Source organism: Misgurnus anguillicaudatus, chromosome 19 (assembly GCF_027580225.2).
Source record: "Misgurnus anguillicaudatus chromosome 19, ASM2758022v2, whole genome shotgun sequence".
Classification (NCBI taxonomy): Eukaryota; Metazoa; Chordata; class Actinopteri; order Cypriniformes; family Cobitidae; genus Misgurnus; species Misgurnus anguillicaudatus.
Window position 1 is genome coordinate 41,392,424 of NC_073355.2, and position 20,026 is coordinate 41,412,449.

The window sequence follows — 20,026 nt, forward strand, 5'->3', positions numbered from 1 at the left end:
TCTCAGATTTGAAATTATTTGTCCTTGCACTATATATTTTTGTTTGTTTGTTCATGTCTTACTGTATCTTCAACATTTACTGTGAAAATTGGCACAGTTACCTTATGGGGTCAATGGACGAATCTCACATTTTAACCGGAAGCGAAAGAAAATAACTTTTATTTTGTTTTAGATCAATTCAGAGTACTCAAAACTTTAGTTGACATAAAGAGTATTTTAAATTTACAATTAATCCAAACTTAAAAGTTTACATAAAATATTATGTCATATAGACGGTTTCATCGGACGCACGTGATACACGTCTGGATCCAAACCTTAGTTCCGGTTTCGTTATTTGTAATGGTCTGAATAGTTGCTAAACTGATCTCTTGAATAAATGCCTCGTCGAAAATAACAAATGTTTTGGTTTCCTAGGTAATCTATGTGTTGTTTTTTTGCTTGTTATATAAATAAACTATGTTTAAAACTTTGTTGTTATTTATTCTTAGCGGAGTTTACCGGAAGTTACGTGCGTACCGCGACAGCCGCTTGTTTATGTTGTTTCTGCTGAAACGGTCTATATATTTAAAGGAAAACAGTACCGTTTTTTAATATTTTATGTTCTTACCTCAACTTAGACAAATTAATAAATACCTTTCTTGTTTCAATGCGTGCACTTTTAATCTTTGTACAGCGCCTTGTGAATGTGTTAGCATTTAGACTAGCCCCATTCATGCCTTAGGATCCAAACAGGGATGAATTTAAAAGCCACCAAACACTTCCATGTTTTCCCTATAAAGACTATTACACGAGTAAGTATGGTGGCACAAAAGAAAACTTTTGTTTGGAACTATAGGAATTGTAGCAGAAACACGTTTTCTCGCTTGTCATTGTGGTAATTGATGCCACATGATGACAGTTCCAAAGGAGGACCAGTGAACACGTCTGATCAATTTTATGGAAATTGAATCTCATCGGCAGAATAAATAACATTTAAATTAAACTGGAAAATAGAATGAAGATCTCCAAAAAAGAAGTACTTTTTGACTCTCCGCTGTTCATTATATCCGGCGTTTCTCGGAGTTAAAGATAAAAGCTCTTTGTCCAAAAGCTCTTTTTGCGTGTTCTTGTCTGATGATATTGAGTTTTTCGCTTTTTTGAGTTGTTGTGTTTTGATATAACCCCAAACCCGCCGTATAGTTGAGAAAATCTGGGGTTGAGGTCTGGACGTTGAGGGGGCCAGTAAAAAAGTATTGATTTTTTTTGTACCTGCTCACACTGTGGAAAAATTCCATAGAAATTACAGTATTACTGGCAGCTGGTTGCCGGTGACTTGCTGTGGATTGGAATTTATGTTATTTACTAACAAGAGTTTGTTCAAAGTTAAATAAATAATAAATATTAACTTTACAGAATAAACTGTACAATAACAGCCTCATGCAAAGCATTCTGGGAACCAGAAATCATCATCAACCTTTTTCTGTTTTTGCTTCAGATTTCGTTTCCCAGAATGTTTTGCTTGATGCTGTTATTTTAGTTTTACTCTGTAAAGACAAAGACTTGTAAATGTTTAATGTTCATTTAACTTTGAACAAAATGTTGCCAGTAATAACATACATTTAACATCTACAGTAAGTTACCGGCAACCCAGCTGCAATTTCTATGGAATTTTTTTTACAGTGCAGGTAAAGTAAAAGTCTTCAAAAATAATACTCAAGTACAATAATCATGTATTTTACAACTCCCTCACTCTCTCTCTTTCTTGCTCTCTCTCTCTCGGCTGTTTGTTATGTCCAGCCTTTCTCAGAGTTAAAGATAAAGGCTGCGCACTTTTCCCGCGTGTTCTTGTCTGATGATATTGAGTTCTTTGCTTTTTGGGTTGTTGTGTTTTGAAATAACCCCAAACGTGCCGTATAGCTAAGAAAATTTGCTCAATGGGGTTGAGGTCCAGACTTTGGCCAGTAAAAAATGACCCAAATCTCCTCATTATGGCTCTATTAAATGGTTTATAGAGCATAATGATGACTTTGTAGATATGTTGGTGACCATTATCATTAGGTCATTTTTCTTCCATCTCAGCATCCTTTTTAGGGCAAATTGGAAAATAAACTGCACTTGTACATCCAAAGGAAATCCTATAGCTTGAGTTGCAGAAGGGATGGGATAACATTACTAATAAAGATCTGAGGAAATATATTGACACTGTGCCAGAGACAAGTGCTCCTGTAATGGCTGCAAAAGATAGACATATCAAATAATAAAGTTGTAATAAAGTGGATTAAAACAGTACAACTTACTTTATCTGATATTTGTTGTGCACAAAGCAAACATCATTATGAAATGAAATCATGTTTTGGAGTTTCACTGTTTTCATTGTCACTTTAACCAAGAAGTTTCGATTCCGTTCACATTTGTTTGTGTAGTGCATATTGTATTGTTTCAAGGCTCCTTTACAGAAAAAGCAATTATACAAAAAAAAGTTGTTATAAATTATACTGTTTACAGTTAACAAAATGAATGTGTATATTATAGCACCAATAGGTAAAAATAAAGTATTTATATATGTACCAAGGTTATTATAGTTTTGCTTTTTTAAATTAGTTTTTATTTTAGTATCGTTTTAAATTTTGCTTTAAATTTAAGTTTAGTTTGAGTTAGTTTCATGAATGGTTTTGTTAGTTTTAGTTTAGTTTTTATTTTGCAAACACATTTCTATTTAGTTTTTATTTTATTTAGTTTCAGTTATAGTTTTAGTAATTATAGTTTAGCAGCTAACAGTAGCTAGACTGTCTGACATATTTATTAGTTAACTGAGGTTGCTTTCAGCCTAAGCTAACCTCACATGCATAAAGCACCATCTACAAGTAAAGACTCCTTAAAAGTTTGTAAACATTGCAACGTCTCCGGGTGGGCGAGGATTAGTTTTAGTGATGGGATTTATGGCTCTTTTAGGGGATCCGGATCTTGGCGATCCGTTCCTTTCAAAGAAAGGAACGGCTCTTTTTAAATATTTAGTCAGTTTTAAGAAGCCAGCTTGGGGCATCTCAGTTTGTCCTTTAAAACTGTAAATAATCACTGGGAGGAATGATGAGGTTGATTGTAGTCAAATCATTAAAACTCAGATATCACACACCAATATCTGAGTTTGAATTATTCTAAAATATTGATCATTACCTCGTTTGTCATGTGTAGACTATATTCCATAGGGTTGCACAACATTAGACAGTGACATCACTATTTTGGATTTACCTTTAGTACAAAGTGTGTGTATGTGTAAAGCTACGTTGACTTATGTTATTCATACAATACCTACTCACAAAAAAAAAAAAAAAAAACAAAGCCGGCTGCAATGACTTTCTGTGCAAAATAGCTTTTACTACAAACACTTCGACAATTTAGAATAAATAAAATGGAAATGTCTACATACAGTCCAATATTACTACTATTACTAATGTAAACTTTGCAAATAGGACATCAGCCCCTTCAAGTCTTAAATGAACAACCCCTGCGCTGGGTGCGCCCCTCCCCCTATAACTGTTCTGTCTCACGGATGAGCTAATTTGTGTGCATCTGTGTGAAACACGCATAGGAAAAAAGAACGACAGAAAGAACGGCTCCCCTCCAGCCACGACTCGGCTCCCATCGTTCATGTTTGTGAGCCGTTCAAAAGAATCGGTTCGTTCGCGAACGTCACAACTCTAATTAGTTGGAGGCAAAAAGAGCCGCGGACGCAATGCTGACAAGCGTAAGCTAGGACGTTTTAGGAGGGATTTATTAAACATAGATGCAGAAGAAGGTTCGGAACTTTCCGAATATGTAAAGTTACTGACTCTGCGTGACAGCTATTTTTGTAAATTAACTCTGTAACAGCTAGTTCTTGTATCTTGTTCTCATTGGAAACATTTTAACCAGGTTTTGGATAGTTCCTACATGTGAAGTATTTTCGGGTGGTTTGGGGAATTTTGTCAAGGCTTATTGTCTAATGAAACCCATCGCTGGGCTAAACATGATTAGCAATGGGGATTATTTTCAGATCATTCAAAGGATGGCACACACATCTATCGCTGTATGTTTGTTTAACATTTAAGCTAGCTAGTGCACTGACGGTTGACTTATCATCACCTATAAAACAGAAACTTTCTAATTTGTACTAGATAAGACCAACACACCAATACATATGCATAGATTATTTTACCTGAAATGAAGTGTGCACTGCAAACACGAGCATTATTTGCGATCGTCTCCGTCCATTCAACCACAATTGTCTTCTTTATTTCTGTGAAGGAATGTCTGCCGGGATCCGGTAAAACTTTAGTTTTGAACCAAAAGTGCTGTTACTTATATTTTGGCAGCCAAAAACACAAGAAGACGACATTTTAAAGTCAAAACCTCGAACTTTTAGTGCGCCTGCTATGATTTCTCATGTTTTGCCTCCAGCTAGAGCGGTGACGTCACAGTGACGTAGGCGATTAAGGGGTCTATTATAAAGCCTGTTCAGATTTTCCGGCACGGGATGAGAGCTTGTTAATAACGAAAACGAATTCCTTATTTTTGATAATTATTATTTTATTTCAGTTAGTTTTACAATAACTGTTGCTCGTTTCGGTTAGTTTTAGTTTTTCATTTATTATGAATTTTTAATTTTATTTCAGTTAACGAAAATGTTTTTTAGCTGATAGTTTTAGTCTTAGTTTCAGTTTTCGTTTACGAAAATAACCTTGATATGTACACTGTAAAAAAACTTTGCTGCCTTAAAAAAATGTGTTGAATCAACAAAGATTTGCAAGTCATGTCAACAGAGATTAGTTGTCACAACTTATAAAATATAGTTGAGAAAATTCAACTTAATTTTATAAGTTATAACAACTCACCTGTAGTTATAACAACTCATCTCTAGTCAAGATAAATAATAGTAAGTTGAGATGACTTGTAAATTCGAGATGGTTCAACAAAAGATTTTAGGGCAGCAAAGTATTTTTTACAGTGGTATATATGAAGAGTTTCGTTGCAAAACGAGATAAATCCATTTTTTTTACATTTTTGTCAAAACATGTTTATTATTATGTTGTCATGTTATTATTTTGTTTTATGCTGCTACTTAGCTGTATTTTTTAAGTTATGAAGGTTTAAATCAAAACAAACCAACTGCAGTTGCATTGAAATGAATTGGAATGCACAACCAAAAAACAAGATTTCTGAACAATTAAAAAAAGGTGGTTATCTCGTTTTGCAACGAAACTCTTCATATGTATATATGTATGCAGTGTTGGGGGTAACGCATTACAAGTAACGTGTATTATGTAATAATATTACTTTTCTGAAGTAACGAGTAAAGTAACGAATAACTTTATAAATGTACACATTAATATTTTAGTTACTTTTTTTAAAAAGTAATGCAAGTTACTTTTCAGTTTAATTAATTTAATAATAAAAAACACAACATATTGAATTAAACTGAACGTCACAAAGAATTAAGCACTACATTCGTGCGCGCCTGAGCGGGGACAGTTTAAAGCCCGAAATGAAGATGGCAGGACAGAGCTTGACATTTTTGCGATGGAAAATGCAATTTCTGAATGCAGAACTTCTCAGTCATAGAAAACACATGCAAGGCCTGAACGAGATCAAGCTTCAGCCAAGTAAGAAAAAGTAACTTAAAAGTAACAAAAGCATACTTTCCATGATAAGTAACTAACACATTTAGTTACTTTTTTGGGAAGTAACTTAATAATGTAATGCGTTACTTTTAAAAGTAACTTTCCCCAACACTGTATGTATGTGTCTGTATGTAATATTTGACAGTGTTCTATGAAAAAAGCTGATGTGATTTGAAGCCCTCGCAGGTGTAGGGGTGGGCGTCATCTCTACACTGTAAAAAGGGAAAGTTAGATTTACTTAATAAAGTGAGACAATCTAAATTCATAAAATCTTAATTTTAATGTAGTATTTTGTTTTAAGTAGATCCAATTTTCGGTTTTTACAATGTAGATGTTGAGTCGTCTAAAGTCTTCAAAAGAGTTTGGGTCTACACTGTAAAACGGTAAGTTGGATCTACTTAAACAAATTACTACAATATAATTGATAACACCTAAAAATAAACTTATAGTCCACTTTAGTAGTCCAAAAATGACTTCAATTGGTGTTCAAATGTAAGTTGAAAAATCTAGTTATCAATTAAAGTAATGTTTGGACAACTAAAAGTGGACTACTAAAAGTTTATTTAGAAGCGATCTTTAAAAAAAAGTTTTTTTCAATTCTTGAAAATGATCAGAAACATGATGAACATGCTGAAGCAAAGCCACTTTCAGCCATCTTGTGCTCTCGCTTGAACATCTGTAATTTACGACTGCACGGTGGTATCTTTGACACGTCCTCTGCTTTTATCTACATACCCAGAGTAGTACGACAAAGAGGCTTCCTGTGTTTCATTTTCCTGTTACCCAGCAGTTACCCACAAACTACAAGGCCAAAGGAAACAAAGACGTGCACCGTTGACCTTACACCGTTGAGTTACACACCTAAAAACGAGCTACCATCTCATATCCTATTTTGACTAGACGTTTACTATTATTTAAGGATCTTAAGATTTCTATCACTGCAGACAAAGGCTCTTATTAGGTGTAAAATTTGTCATCTAAACCATGTGTCCCAGGTTGAAATAACGGTAGGGACATGCTTTAGTGATAATGGGCGGTAAGTTGCAGGCAAACGGGATTGGCTCGCAATACTCGCGCTTATCTGTGCGTAAGAGCGCCTCAGCTCAGAGCTGATAACGCAGGTTGAGCGCAAAATAACAAGAGTGTTAAACTTTGATAAAAAGTACCGGTTACTGCATACAGAACAACATCAGAACAGCTTCACCCTTAAAAAAAACACACACTTGGAACTGGGCACCTGTTGACATCATTTGATATTAAACATGCATTTAAAATAAAATAAAAAAATTATATATGCTGAATTAAATAATTATAAAATCATGTTTGACCGAATGTAATTCTGTATCATGCCAAGAAATATTGAGCACTTGAAATACTATTGACAGCATGTTCTCCTCTAAGCTCCGCCCCCGTAAACAGTACACATTTGGCGCTCCACCTCTCAATAGTAAAAGAGTAAACACACTGTTATAACACACTGGCAGCTTATCAGATGTTATGCATGCAACTGTCCATGGTGTCTGCAAAACCGTCTACAAGAAAAGGTCACAAAGGGAAGGATCTACCTTTCTGAACTGTTACACAGAGAGCTGCGATGCATTTTTGATCTGAATGGATGATAAAAATGAAGATTGATCAATTTAAAGTCGTTGGCGTCTTGTGCTTTGCTTTCGTCACTATAGGAGGACAGAGTTTCGAAAGTAAAGGTGAGTACAACTTTTTTTTTTATTTCATTCAAAACTTCATTTTGTTTCACTTTACACTCTTAAAAATAAAGATGCGTCACAATGCAATTTTTGGCTGAATTGTCCCAAAAGGTACCTTTAAGATTTGATAGAAGATCCTTTGACTTAATGGTGAAGAAGCACCTTTATTTTTAAGCATGCATTTGTTTATTTTTTTTTTTCAACATTTTAAAACCATAGTCTTTTTTTATGTATGAACCAGAAAGTAAAATTGTAAAATAAATATTGCAGTCATCTTTAAATAATGCATTCAATTCATAATTGTCAATTCTTCAGTGGCCCAGTTACTCCAGGACGAAACGGACGATATCAAATGTTTCGTGGAGGGCAAGAAAGATCTGACTTGCTTTTGGGAGTATCAACTGGACAAAAATGATTCACACAGTCGATATACATTCACCTATTCATATGAGTAAGTAACTGTATAAAAATTATATTTTTTACACCATGCAATATTTCTGAAGTTATATCACTATTGGTGCACAGTTTATATCTGTTTATAGGCATGCAATGTTATGTGGCGCTTTGGACATGATGTTTCCTGAAAATATGAATGGGTGTCATTTCTCCCATGTGTTTTTAGGAATGATAAGAGCAGAACTTGTGTCGTTTCATCGCTGTTTTTACTGGCCAGCAACAAAACTGTGTACTTCTGCAAGCTCCCTCAAATCCTGTTCTTCACGCTCCTTGACGTTCAGGTCCTTCGTGATGGCCAGATGCTTTACAATCGTAGCCTGAATGTTGAGAACGTCTGTGAGTCTTTTAAAATCTTTTAAAATTATACACTAGCAATTAATTATTTCTAAAGTACTGAAAAGTCTCACAGTACATACTGTCAATAAAGGTACAAAAATTGTCACTGGGATGGTTCCCTTATTCAGTACAATGTAATGTGGCACTATGGCTGGTGCTATATTGTATATATCTGTCCTGTGGTGTATATTGTTGTTTGCACTGTCTGACTTTTTGCACTTAATGCAGTAGCTCTTTTGCTGTGTTTTCTGTGTGCATCTTAAGACAAAACAATGTCACTGAGGTATGCTAAAATTAAACAGGACAAGGTGTTTTAAAATTACAGCAGCTCAAACATGCATTATAGTCTGGGACTAGGATAGGCGCTGTCCGAGAAACCGCCCCAGTATGTACCATTTAGGTATAAATATGTACTTTTGAGGTACTAAAATGCACCCTTTAGGTACAAACAAGTACTTTTTGGAAGGGTACCACCCCAGTGACAGCTTTTTTACCTTTATTTCTAAGAGTGCGCATAGCAGTGTTTTAGAAATTTTATTTGAGATCAGATAAGAAATTACCATGTACTGTCAGATAAACGGTCAAAAATGGTCCCTAGCTGTCATTGGTGTAGGTACTCTTTCAAAAAGTACACCTTTGCACCTAAAGAGTTCATATAAGTACATCAGCGATACATATTTGTACCAAATGTATACCTAACCGGTAGTGAGAGGCCAATATATCGGCGGATATATTTTTTAATTGCATTGGCTGATAAATCTTTTCAATAGGCCAGTAAATTTCTCTATGACCTAAATTTGATGTTTGTAATAAAAAAGACACTCAGTGTCACTCGATGTAAAGCTAAAGTCTGACAGACAGTAAAATTACCAATCATTATTCACTTTTTAACATGACGTTAATGTTGTGTCACACACAATACCACACTAGCTTAACACACTCTTAGTCAAACAGTATCATAAAATGTCAGATCCACATTAATTATGTCTTGTAAAAATTTTTTTAAATACTTTTAAAGGGTATAAATGTTATGCATAACTAATGTTTTTTTTTTTTAGTTTCACCAATTTTTTATTTGTCTCTTATTTACTGTGAGAACATTTGTGTTATATCTGCCTTATATGGTCCCTACAGCTTTTTAATATTGGTATCGGCCATAAAAAAAAAACATGTCGGTCGACCTCTACACTCTTAAAACGAATGTGTTAAAATAACACATCTTGTTTCTAGTTAAAGGGACACTCCACTTTTTTTGATAATGCTCATTTTCCAGCTTACCTTTTTGGAAACGCTCCAGCTGATCTCCGTTTCTGGCGCTATCACTTTTATTATAGCTTAGCATAATCCATTGAATCTGATTAGACCATTAGCATCATGCTAAAAAATAACCAAAGAGTTTGGAGATTTTTCCTATTTTAAACTTGACTCTTCTGTAGGTACATCGTGTACTAAGACCGACGTAAAGTGAAAATTTGTTATTTAGGCAGATATGGCTAGGAACTATACTCTCATTCTGGCATAATAATCAAGGACTTTGCTGCTGTAACATGCCTCCAGCATGCGTAATTATATTACGCACTGCCCGAAAATAGTCCCCTGCCATTGAAAGTTACTAAGGGGACTATTTTCGGCTGCTGCGTAATATCAGTCATTGATTATTACGCCAGAATTAGAGTATAGTTCCTAGCCATATTGCCTAGAAAGTCTCAACTTTTAATTTTCTGTCGGTCTTAGTGCAGGATGTGACTACAGAAGAGTCAAGTTTTAGATATTAAAAATTTCCAAACTCTTTAGTTATTTTTTTTGCGCGATGCTAATGGTCTAATCAGATTCAATGGATTATGCTAAGCTATGCTAAGTGCTAGTGGCAGACCCGGAGATCGGCTGAATGGATTCCAAAAAGGTAAAAATCAAATGTTTAACTCTAGGGGAGCTGGAAAATGAGCATATTTTCAAAAAAAGTGGAATGTCCCATTAAATGTGTTGTCCTTAACTTAACATATCTCTGTGTTATTTTTGGAACAACACACTTTGTGTTGCTTTATCTTGTGTTGTCCCTTTTATTTATTTAAACATAAAATCAACACGAAATGCTACAAAATGTGTTAAAATAACACATTATGTGTTAAATAGGATAACACAAAACAATGTGTTAAAAATTAACACATCCTTTCTTAGAGTCTACCAAATCGTACATATTAGGACCTTTCAAAGGGCTCTGCCCCAGTGACAGCATGCGTGAACAGATAAGACAGAAATCCGAGTTTAAATGTGTAACGTGAGCATTTAGGATGGTCGCAAGATCATTTTGTCTTACAATGTCTTTTCTCTTTCAGTGCTTCTCGATCCCCCCAGAAACCTCACAGTGGTGAGCTCAGGAAAAGAAGGGCAGTTAAACGTGAGCTGGTTGCCTCCACCTCTCAAATACATGGATGACAGTATGATATACGAGGTCAGATACGCTGTGGAGGGAAGTCACATGGGCAAGGTGCGTGCATTGTATTTCATAAGACCCACAGTACCACATGCGGGTATAACGTTGTTTGGTAAATTAATGTTATTAGTGGAATACATATTAAAAAAAAATGTGTATAGTGTCGGTGATGACAAATTGTAAAAACAAAATTTGTGTGTGCACAGCTATGGCCTTACAATGGGAGTATAAGCGATGACATAAAAGTTAAATTTAAAACATTTATTTTATAATTATAGTCACAGTACATAAACGTTAAATTTTTTATTGAAATTGAATTGAATAAATAAACATTATACATGTTAACATAGGTTTGGTATGAGAGAATGTATTATTGACCTATTCTGCCCTCCAAAGGCTAAGTGCAGTATCTACGCAAACACTGAAACTGAGAAAAATGGCTTTAAAGTTTTTTACACCAGCCAATAAAACATGTAACTGCAATTTTGGCACACACATTTCTCTGAAATGGGACAAAATTTAACCAGGAGACTTTGTCACAAGACACAACAGATCTCACAAAGCCCATTTTAACCCTTAACTCAATTTTGACCAAATGCGTAGTTACTGCGCTTTCGCTTTGTAGGGCAGTATTCATTACTGTATTTGTATCAAGTAATTTTGTCATGACGAGATTTAAACAACTCCACAACTTAAACAAAACATATTTTCAACATTTTATTTGAAGGAAAATACAAATGCGCTTACAAATTCCTTTCATGTAAATATGATATTCATTACTTTTTACAAAAACAACCTTAGAAGGTATTAATGAATTGGAAATTAATAGTCTTGTCGCTTTTAAAGGTGGAGGAGATAAAAGCCAGCACAATGCTGATCCTGCGTGGATTAAAGCCCGGCACCAGCTACAAGGTGTGGGTCCGCGTCAAACCCGATGGCGTCTCCTACAAAGGTTACTGGAGCGCCTGGACCGAACCTGTGTTTGAAACAACACCACAAAACGGTAAATGTTTTAACGGGATTTTGAAAATACTAACAAGTGACAACACTTCAACACAGCGTTTATTTTATCTCGTGTTTTCCTCTTTCAACAGACATGGATCCGCTGATCGTGTTACTGGTTTTGTTTATTGCATTGATTCTGTTCATACTCTCGGTGACTGTGATACTGTCCCACCACAAGTAAGTGTTCAAACATATATGGATGTGAAACGATTAATCGCGATTAATTGCATACAAAATCAAAGTTTGTGTTTGCATAATATATGTGTGTGGTTTTTATATATAATGTGTGTATGTATTTAAGAAATAATATATTTCTTAAAATTACACATATATATAATGCAAATACAAACTTTTAATTTGTATACGATTAATCACGATTAATCGTTTGACAGCCCTAATATTTAATCTTTAATCTCACAGCCTGTGTTGTCTATACTCAGATTCATATTAATCGTGAATTGTTTTGCACCCTTTCAGGTTTCTTCTGAAGAAAGTGTGGCCTGAGATCCCGACTCCAGAGCACAAATTTCGAGGTCTCTTCACTGTCTACGAAGGAGATTTTAAGGTAAATCATTAGTATACACAATATCTTGTTAAATTACAAAATTTTACCAAACCTGGTTATCAATTTTCTTAAAGTGGTGATGGTTAAATGTTCAGTTTTGTAGGAATATTTGAGATGCGATAAAGACACAAATTGTGGTCATTTATGTGTTGGCCCTCAAACAACTTTTATACCAATGTTGGGTCAAATTAACCCACAAAATGTTTATGTTTGACCCAACAATGGGAATAAAACTTCCAGCATATAGGTTAAATTACAACCCAATGGGTCGGGTTTGTCTCTTTTTGACCCAATGGTGGGTTGAAAATAATCCAGAATCAACAAGGCCGCAGGATTAGGTGGTTGGGTTTTAGACTGGGTTTGGCTACCATTCGTATCAACATAATATTTCTGGTTATGGGTATAATTTTGGCGGTCAGGAATGTTAATCCAGAAACACATCATTCACAAAACAACTATTTTGTACGTCTTTTCCCCACAGGAATGGATGTACCAAAATAACGGGAGTATGTGGGGAAGATCTGTTCATGTCTACACAGAGGAACTTCCTTCACCTCTGGAGGTCCTGTCAGAGATCTCACTGGCCAGCCATCCGACTTCCTTAAGAGAAGAAAGAAAAACTGTGGAGGCGGAAGAGAAAAAGATGGAAAGCGATGGTACTGACTCTGGACTAACAGGTAGTTGGCAGGAACCTCCTCACACCCATTGGTTTATGGATCAGTTGAGGGCGCTTCAGGGAAACCCATCACTTTCCCAGTCATTGTTACTGGAGTCACACGACACCTACGTCACTCTTAACCATCACTCCCAGAACGCTCAAGTAGAAGACGAAAGCCGGATGGAAGATGTCTTTCAGGAATCTGTACCTCTGCAGACACTCTTCGCCAACACGGGAACGCCGTCTTTGAGCGCCTCGCATTCAGACATCGGCTCTCTCCAGCAGAGCTCGGGTTCAGGCAGACTGTCTTCGCAATCCAGCTTCGAGTATCCAAATCACACATGGCCGCCCAAAGGGCCAGGTTACGCCTACATGGCGAATGCGGACTCTGGTGTTTCCATGGACTATAGCCCGATGAGCTCGAGCAGGATAGAGGAACTTGGGAAACGGGCCATCTACACCAATGAATACAAAAACGAGATTTTTAGCCACAAGTGGCCGATCTCCGGTCAACGCATTGAATCTGGATACTGACACTACACTTTCAGATCAGGATTTCTGTTGGAGACATGACGTTTGGGGCACATATGAAAACACTAGGATCTTTGAAATGGCAAAACATAATCCATCAGATAAAATAAGCTAGTTGTGTTATGGCAGCTGTTTTTTATTTTTATAAGTTTTTTTTCTCCGTCTTTTAATCGGTGGCACGTTCCACAAATAGGTGTTTGAAATCGTGTATTCGATTACGGCTATAAATCCCAATATTTGGAACTTATGATCTGTATTTTGAAACATAACATTAAATGTTGCATAAAAAATACATCAAATATCTGTACCATTGTTACAGTTAGCGAACACTCATATAAATAAATAAATAGCAAATGAAATGTGCAGTTTACTGTCGTCATATGTATCTCCCTATGCCGATCAATGACTTTAGACCTTATTTGTGGATGTGCCTGTTTTTTTATACCGTTTTGGGCTAAATTTATGTAAATTTGTACATTTTCATATTAACAATGTGGTTTTTAGGTTTACCGTAATCCATATCTTTCTTTCACAAAACCTTAAAGAGACACTCCACTTTTTTGAAAATATGCTCATTTTCCAGCTCCCTAGAGTTAAACATTTGATTTTTATCGTTTTGAAATCTATTCAGCCGATCTCCGGTACCACTTTTAGCATAGCTTAGCATAATCTATTGAATCTGATTAGACCATTAGCATCACGCTAAAAAATAAATAAAGAGTTTGGATATTTTTCCTATTTAAAACTTGACTTTTCTGTAGTTACATCGTGTACTAAGACTGACGGAAAATTAAAAGTTGTGATTTTCTAGGCAGATATAGCTAGGAACTATACTCTCATTCTGGTGTAATAATCAAGGACTTTGCTGCCGTAACATAGCTGCAGGAGGCGCAATGATATTACGCAGCAGCCGAAAATAGTCCCCTGCTATTGAAAGTTACCAAGGGGACTATTTTATGGACCATGTTATGGCAGTAATGTTATTTTTTAGCGCGATGCTAATGGTCTAATCGGATTCAATGGATTATGCTAAGCTATGCTAAAAGTGCCGTGTCCCTTTAAAGTCTAGAGGAGGTCTGTGAAAATCTTAGTCATGCAAATGATAACATCCACCTGTTTCTGGTTTTTGTGTGTATTGGCATATGTTCAGTTGTTCTGGTGCATTCTGGGAATGCTTGTGCGTTGGTATAAAACAGACCCTTCATAAATATGACATCCGCCTTGAGGTTTCCTTCACACGAGGTGCTTAATTTACTGTATAGAAAAACTCCATCCGTCTTTTTTATTTATTTCAATGACTGTGAAATTTCACAGGGTGAAAGAGGGGTGATGTTGATAATCCTATCATTATGTAAATTAATATGTGAAGAAAAATGCAAAAATTTGCCATGATGACTGTGTGAATCAATGCGAAGGGAGTCCTGTCTGTTCGATGGTACTACTTATGAGCACTGGGCCTTATTCATGAAACACGGATGAGAAGTCATTTTCAAACCATTTCTATGAGATTTATAGATGATTTTTGCACATCTCTGTGCATTAATAATAATAATAATAATAATAATAATAGATCTTTCTGACAAAATTATGCCGTTTTGTTTGTATTTTTTTATATTGCAGAGTCCTAATATTTGATTGGCATATTTTTATAGATATTTCTGTTTGAAGAATTCATTTTCTCTTTATGTTAAATAATTTGATTTAGTAAACATTGTACTTTTTTTACCAAATGTGTGGCTGGTAAGTGATCTTAAAAAAATGTAGCAGATAGTTGTTTCTCGAACAGCTGTGTTACTAGCAACATGAAGCTTGTAGGTTCGATTCTTAGTGAACACAAGCTGATAAAACATTTTTATGCACTGAATGTAACTTTGGACAGTAATACAGGTGTCTAAAGACCGTTTACTCGTTTAACAATCCAACGTTGATGTGTCTATTTTATACATTACAAATCTGTAATTTTTAATTGAATTAATTTGTACTTCTTCCAAAATCAATAATCTCATTGTGTCTAAATTATGTAAGTATAGTTATAGATATACATATTATTCAGTTTTTAACTCAAAACCTTTGTTTAGTCGAGAAGAGACCATTTTTCTTTGTCAAGAATCTTTAAGTAAACTTAGCAACTGAGAGTATAATCTTTCATAGTTCAAAAGTTATGTATCATCAGTCTCCACATCACGTTTACTGCTTTCCAGCTGATCTGTAATCTCTCGTTCTCCATCAATGACTGGACGAAACTCCACTGCACCGCTCGACTGCATCAGCAGATGCCATTGCTGTACCTCGCCACCCTGCTGGTCCGGTGAAGGACGTGTGGATGACACATACACCTGCCACTCCTTCCGCTCCGTCTCCCCATCACCAGTCACCTCATCCAAAGTGCATCGCACCTGCAGGTAGCGCTCCAACACGGAAAGGAGAAGATCTGCGGCCTGTGCCTCACCGTCATCACGTGCGGCCTGAAAGGAGACGATGAACCTGCAGGGACCCTGATTCTCTCCTTTGTTGTGCAGGACCTGTGTGAGAAACGCTGCGGTGTCATGAAGGAGGGCTGCCGCATGGGCCACAGGGCTTAGATCGTCTTGCAGGGGTCCACTTCTCGACCCATGTATATACCGCTCCAGATCGTCCACAATAATAAGGGAGGGAGGAGAGACCAGCTCGTGGAGGGACGCAACGTCCTCAAGAAACTCCTCCAACGTTTTTGTATACACAAACTTCACGTTCTAGAAACAAATATGAAAGATGAATTGACACTTTAGACTTGTTTCTGTCAAAATTATTAACAACCTTTTTTGATCGTTAAAGGCAGGGTGCATGATTTTTGAAAAAAAAACACACTTTGGAAAGGGGAGTCGGGTCGACTACCAAAAACACTTGTAGCCAATCAGCAGTAAGGGGCTTGTCTACTAACCGCCACTGTGCCTGGGTTGCGTATGTGTGGGGCGGGTCTATCAAAAGAAGGTCCAGATTCTATTGGGGTAGGGGCGTGTTTGTTCAGGTGATTTCAAATGTCAACACTGGCTTTCAGAGATCATGCACCCCGCCTTTAAATAGGTAAAAAAATCACCATTGACTATGTTGCTACTTGGTAAATATATTAAAGGGATAGTTCACCCAAAAATAAAAATTCTGTCATCATTAACTCACTCTAATGTTGTTAGACACCCGTATACATTTCTTTGTTTTTTGAACACGAAGTAAGATGTTGAGAAATGTTCGTAACCACACGTTTCATTTTTGGGTGAACTATCCCTTTAATGTTGAGACGTATCTGCCTCCATACACAAGTAGCAAAGCATGTTACTACATTTATGCATTAGGCAGACACTTACATTTGATATGACATAGGAATGCATATTGATTAATCGCGATTAATCTATAGCAGAATAAAAGTTTTTGTTTACATCATATATGTGTGTGTGTGAACTGAGTATAATAATTATGTTTATATAAATATACACACATGCATGTATAATTTTAAGAAAAAATATATATTTATATATTATATATAAATATAAATACATAATATATAAATATATATTTTTTCTTAAAATTATACATGCATGTGTGTATATTTATATAAACATAATTATTATACACAGTTCACACACACATATATGATGTAAACAAAAACTTTTATTTTGCTATAGATTAATCGCGATTAATCCTTAGTAAAATGTAGTAACATTCCTAGATACTAGAACCTTAATATTATAGTATTTATTTGACAAAATAGGGTCAATATTGAATGTAAATGTAAAAATGTAAAACACATGTATCGCTGCCTAAGCAGGTTTGAGACAAGGTTATTTTCGTAAACGAAAACTGAAACTAAGACTAAAACTATCAGCTAAAAAACATTTTCGTTAACTGAAATAAAATTAAAAATTCATAATAAATGAAAAACTAAAACTAAACGAAACGAGCAACAGTTATTGTAAAACTAACTGAAATAAAATAATAATTATCAAAAATAAGTATTCGTTTTCGTTATTAACAAGCTCTCATCCCGTGGCGGAAAATCTGAACAGGCTTTATAATAGACCCCTTAATCGCCTACGTCACTGTGACGTCACCGCTCTAGCTGGAGGCAAAACATGAGAAATCATAGCAGGCGCACTAAAAGTTCGAGGTTTTGACTTTAAAATGTCGTCTTCTTGTGTTTTTGGCTGCCAAAATATAAGTAACAGCACTTTTGGTTCAAAACTAAAGTTTTACCGGATCCCGGCAGACATTCCTTCACAGAAATAAAGAAGACAATTGTGGTTGAATGGACGGAGACGATCGCAAATAATGCTCGTGTTTGCAGTGCACACTTCATTTCAGGTAAAATAATCTATGCATATGTATTGGTGTGTTGGTCTTATCTAGTACAAATTAGAAAGTTTCTGTTTTATAGGTGATGATAAGTCAACCGTCAGTGCACTAGCTAGCTTAAATGTTAAACAAACATACAGCGATAGATGTGTGTGCCATCCTTTGAATGATCTGAAAATAATCCCCATTGCTAATCATGTTTAGCCCAGCGATGGGTTTCATTAGACAATAAGCCTTGACAAAATTCCCCAAACCAGCCGAAAATACTTCACATGTAGGAAATATCCAAAACCTGGTTAAAATGTTTCCAATGAGAACAAGATACAAGAACTAGCTGTTACAGAGTTAATTTACAAAAATAGCTGTCACGCAGAGTCAGTAACTTTACATATTCGGAAAGTTCCGAACCTTCTTCTGCATCTATGTTTAATAAATCCCTCCTAAAACGTCCTAGCTTACGCTTGTCAGCATTGCGTCCGCGGCTCTTTTTGCCTCCAACTAATTAGAGTTGTGACGTTCGCGAACGAACCGATTCTTTTGAACGGCTCACAAACATGAACGATGGGAGCCGAGTCGCGGCTGGAGGGGAGCCGTTCTTTCTGTCGTTCTTTTTTCCTATGCGTGTTTCACACAGATGCACACAAATTAGCTGAGCCGTGAGACAGAACAGTTATAGGGGGAGGGGCGCACCCAGCGCAGGGGTTGTTCATTTAAGACTTGAAGGGGCTGATGTCCTATTTGCAAAGTTTACATTAGTAATAGTAGTAATATTGGACTGTATGTAGACATTTCCATTTTATTTATTCTAAATTGTCGAAGTGTTTGTAGTAAAAGCTATTTTGCACAGAAAGTCATTGCAGCCGGCTTTGTTTTTTTTTTTTTTTTTGTGAGTAGGTATTGTATGAATAACATAAGTCAACGTAGCTTTACACATACACACACTTTGTACTAAAGGTAAATCCAAAATAGTGATGTCACTGTCTAATGTTGTGCAACCCTATGGAATATAGTCTACACATGACAAACGAGGTAATGATCAATATTTTAGAATAATTCAAACTCAGATATTGGTGTGTGATATCTGAGTTTTAATGATTTGACTACAATCAACCTCATCATTCCTCCCAGTGATTATTTACAGTTTTAAAGGACAAACTGAGATGCCCCAAGCTGGCTTCTTAAAACTGACTAAATATTTAAAAAGAGCCGTTCCTTTCTTTGAAAGGAACGGATCGCCAAGATCCGGATCCCCTAAAAGAGCCATAAATCCCATCACTAAAACTAATCCTCGCCCACCCGGAGACGTTGCAATGTTTACAAACTTTTAAGGAGTCTTTACTTGTAGATGGTGCTTTATGCATGTGAGGTTAGCTTAGGCTGAAAGCAACCTCAGTTAACTAATAAATATGTCAGACAGTCTAGCTACTGTTAGCTGCTAAACTATAATTACTAAAACTATAACTGAAACTAAATAAAATAAAAACTAAATAGAAATGTGTTTGCAAAATAAAAACTAAACTAAAACTAACAAAACCATTCATGAAACTAACTCAAACTAAACTTAAATTTAAAGCAAAATTTAAAACGATACTAAAATAAAAACTAATTTAAAAAAGCAAAACTATAATAACCTTGGTTTGAGATAAACATTTTCGACAAAAGTTTCGTTTCTTATCTTCTTCACCCTCAGCTTTAAAGGACATTACTGCCCGCGTTTTACTAGAAAAGCACATTTAAGACCACATTACCTTAAGAGCCTCGAGTTTGAGCTCCGGCACTGAACCCTTCAATGAAACCTGTAAAGACTCAAAAGGTGTCTGTGTAAAAAACAGCACTTTGAGCCCCAGATCAGTGGCTGCAGTCACAGCTGCTAGAAATAACACACATCTGCTGCTCTCTCTGTCCCCGACCACTATACTGTTGCTCTCTACATGACGGGGAAATAACACATCACTCGTTACAGGTGCTGATGCAAACCGCCTAAAAGCAGCTTCTAAGATATCAGCCATAACAATTTAATTTTAAAGTGCACTCGGCATTGATATTACTGTAAATATAACTCATCCACAGCAACATGCTGAAGTTTCCTCTCCCGCGATCTAAGGTTAGCTCCGCCCATTTTAGGGGCAACACGTCTAATATTCTTCTTAAGCGAGAAAAATAATTTATAATAATTTTTTTGTCTTTAATTTGATTTATTTGTATTAGTTATCTTATTAATATTTTTACTAACCTAAATAAAATATAAAGGAAATACAAAAACGGTCACATTGTGCCCGCCTCTTTTTAAACAACACATTTGATTGGCTGTAGTAGAACCAAGCTCATGGTTGATTGGTCAATCATAATGTCAGTTTAAGTACCTGTAAGCAC

General features: G+C 35.8%; 2 protein-coding genes across 3 annotated transcripts; one reads left to right on the forward strand and one right to left on the reverse strand.

Annotated features, from left to right (window-relative positions):
• Positions 1–7,086: 7,086 nt before the first annotated feature.
• On the forward strand, positions 7,087–15,327 carry LOC129421450 (erythropoietin receptor). Its single transcript, XM_055177007.2, has 8 exons — positions 7,087–7,342; positions 7,658–7,793; positions 7,965–8,134; positions 10,471–10,622; positions 11,415–11,571; positions 11,663–11,750; positions 12,051–12,138; positions 12,620–15,327. Exons 1-8 carry the CDS (start codon positions 7,252–7,254, stop codon positions 13,328–13,330), a joined length of 1,593 nt encoding a protein of 530 aa, XP_055032982.2. The 5' UTR covers positions 7,087–7,251; the 3' UTR covers positions 13,331–15,327.
• On the reverse strand, positions 15,210–19,833 carry LOC129421544 (ATPase SWSAP1). 2 transcript variants are annotated; one of them, XM_055177183.2, is made up of 3 exons: positions 19,702–19,833; positions 19,402–19,580; positions 15,210–16,059 (listed from the first exon to the last, which is right to left on the reverse strand). In XM_055177183.2, the coding sequence occupies exons 1-3, from the start codon at positions 19,727–19,729 to the stop codon at positions 15,487–15,489; spliced, it is 780 nt and encodes a 259-aa protein (XP_055033158.2). In that variant the 5' UTR covers positions 19,730–19,833; the 3' UTR covers positions 15,210–15,486. The 2 variants fall into 2 exon arrangements, with proteins under 2 accessions (XP_055033158.2, XP_055033152.2); XM_055177177.2 differs by having other exon boundaries at positions 19,402–19,777.
• Between the last annotated feature and the right edge of the window lie 193 nt (positions 19,834–20,026).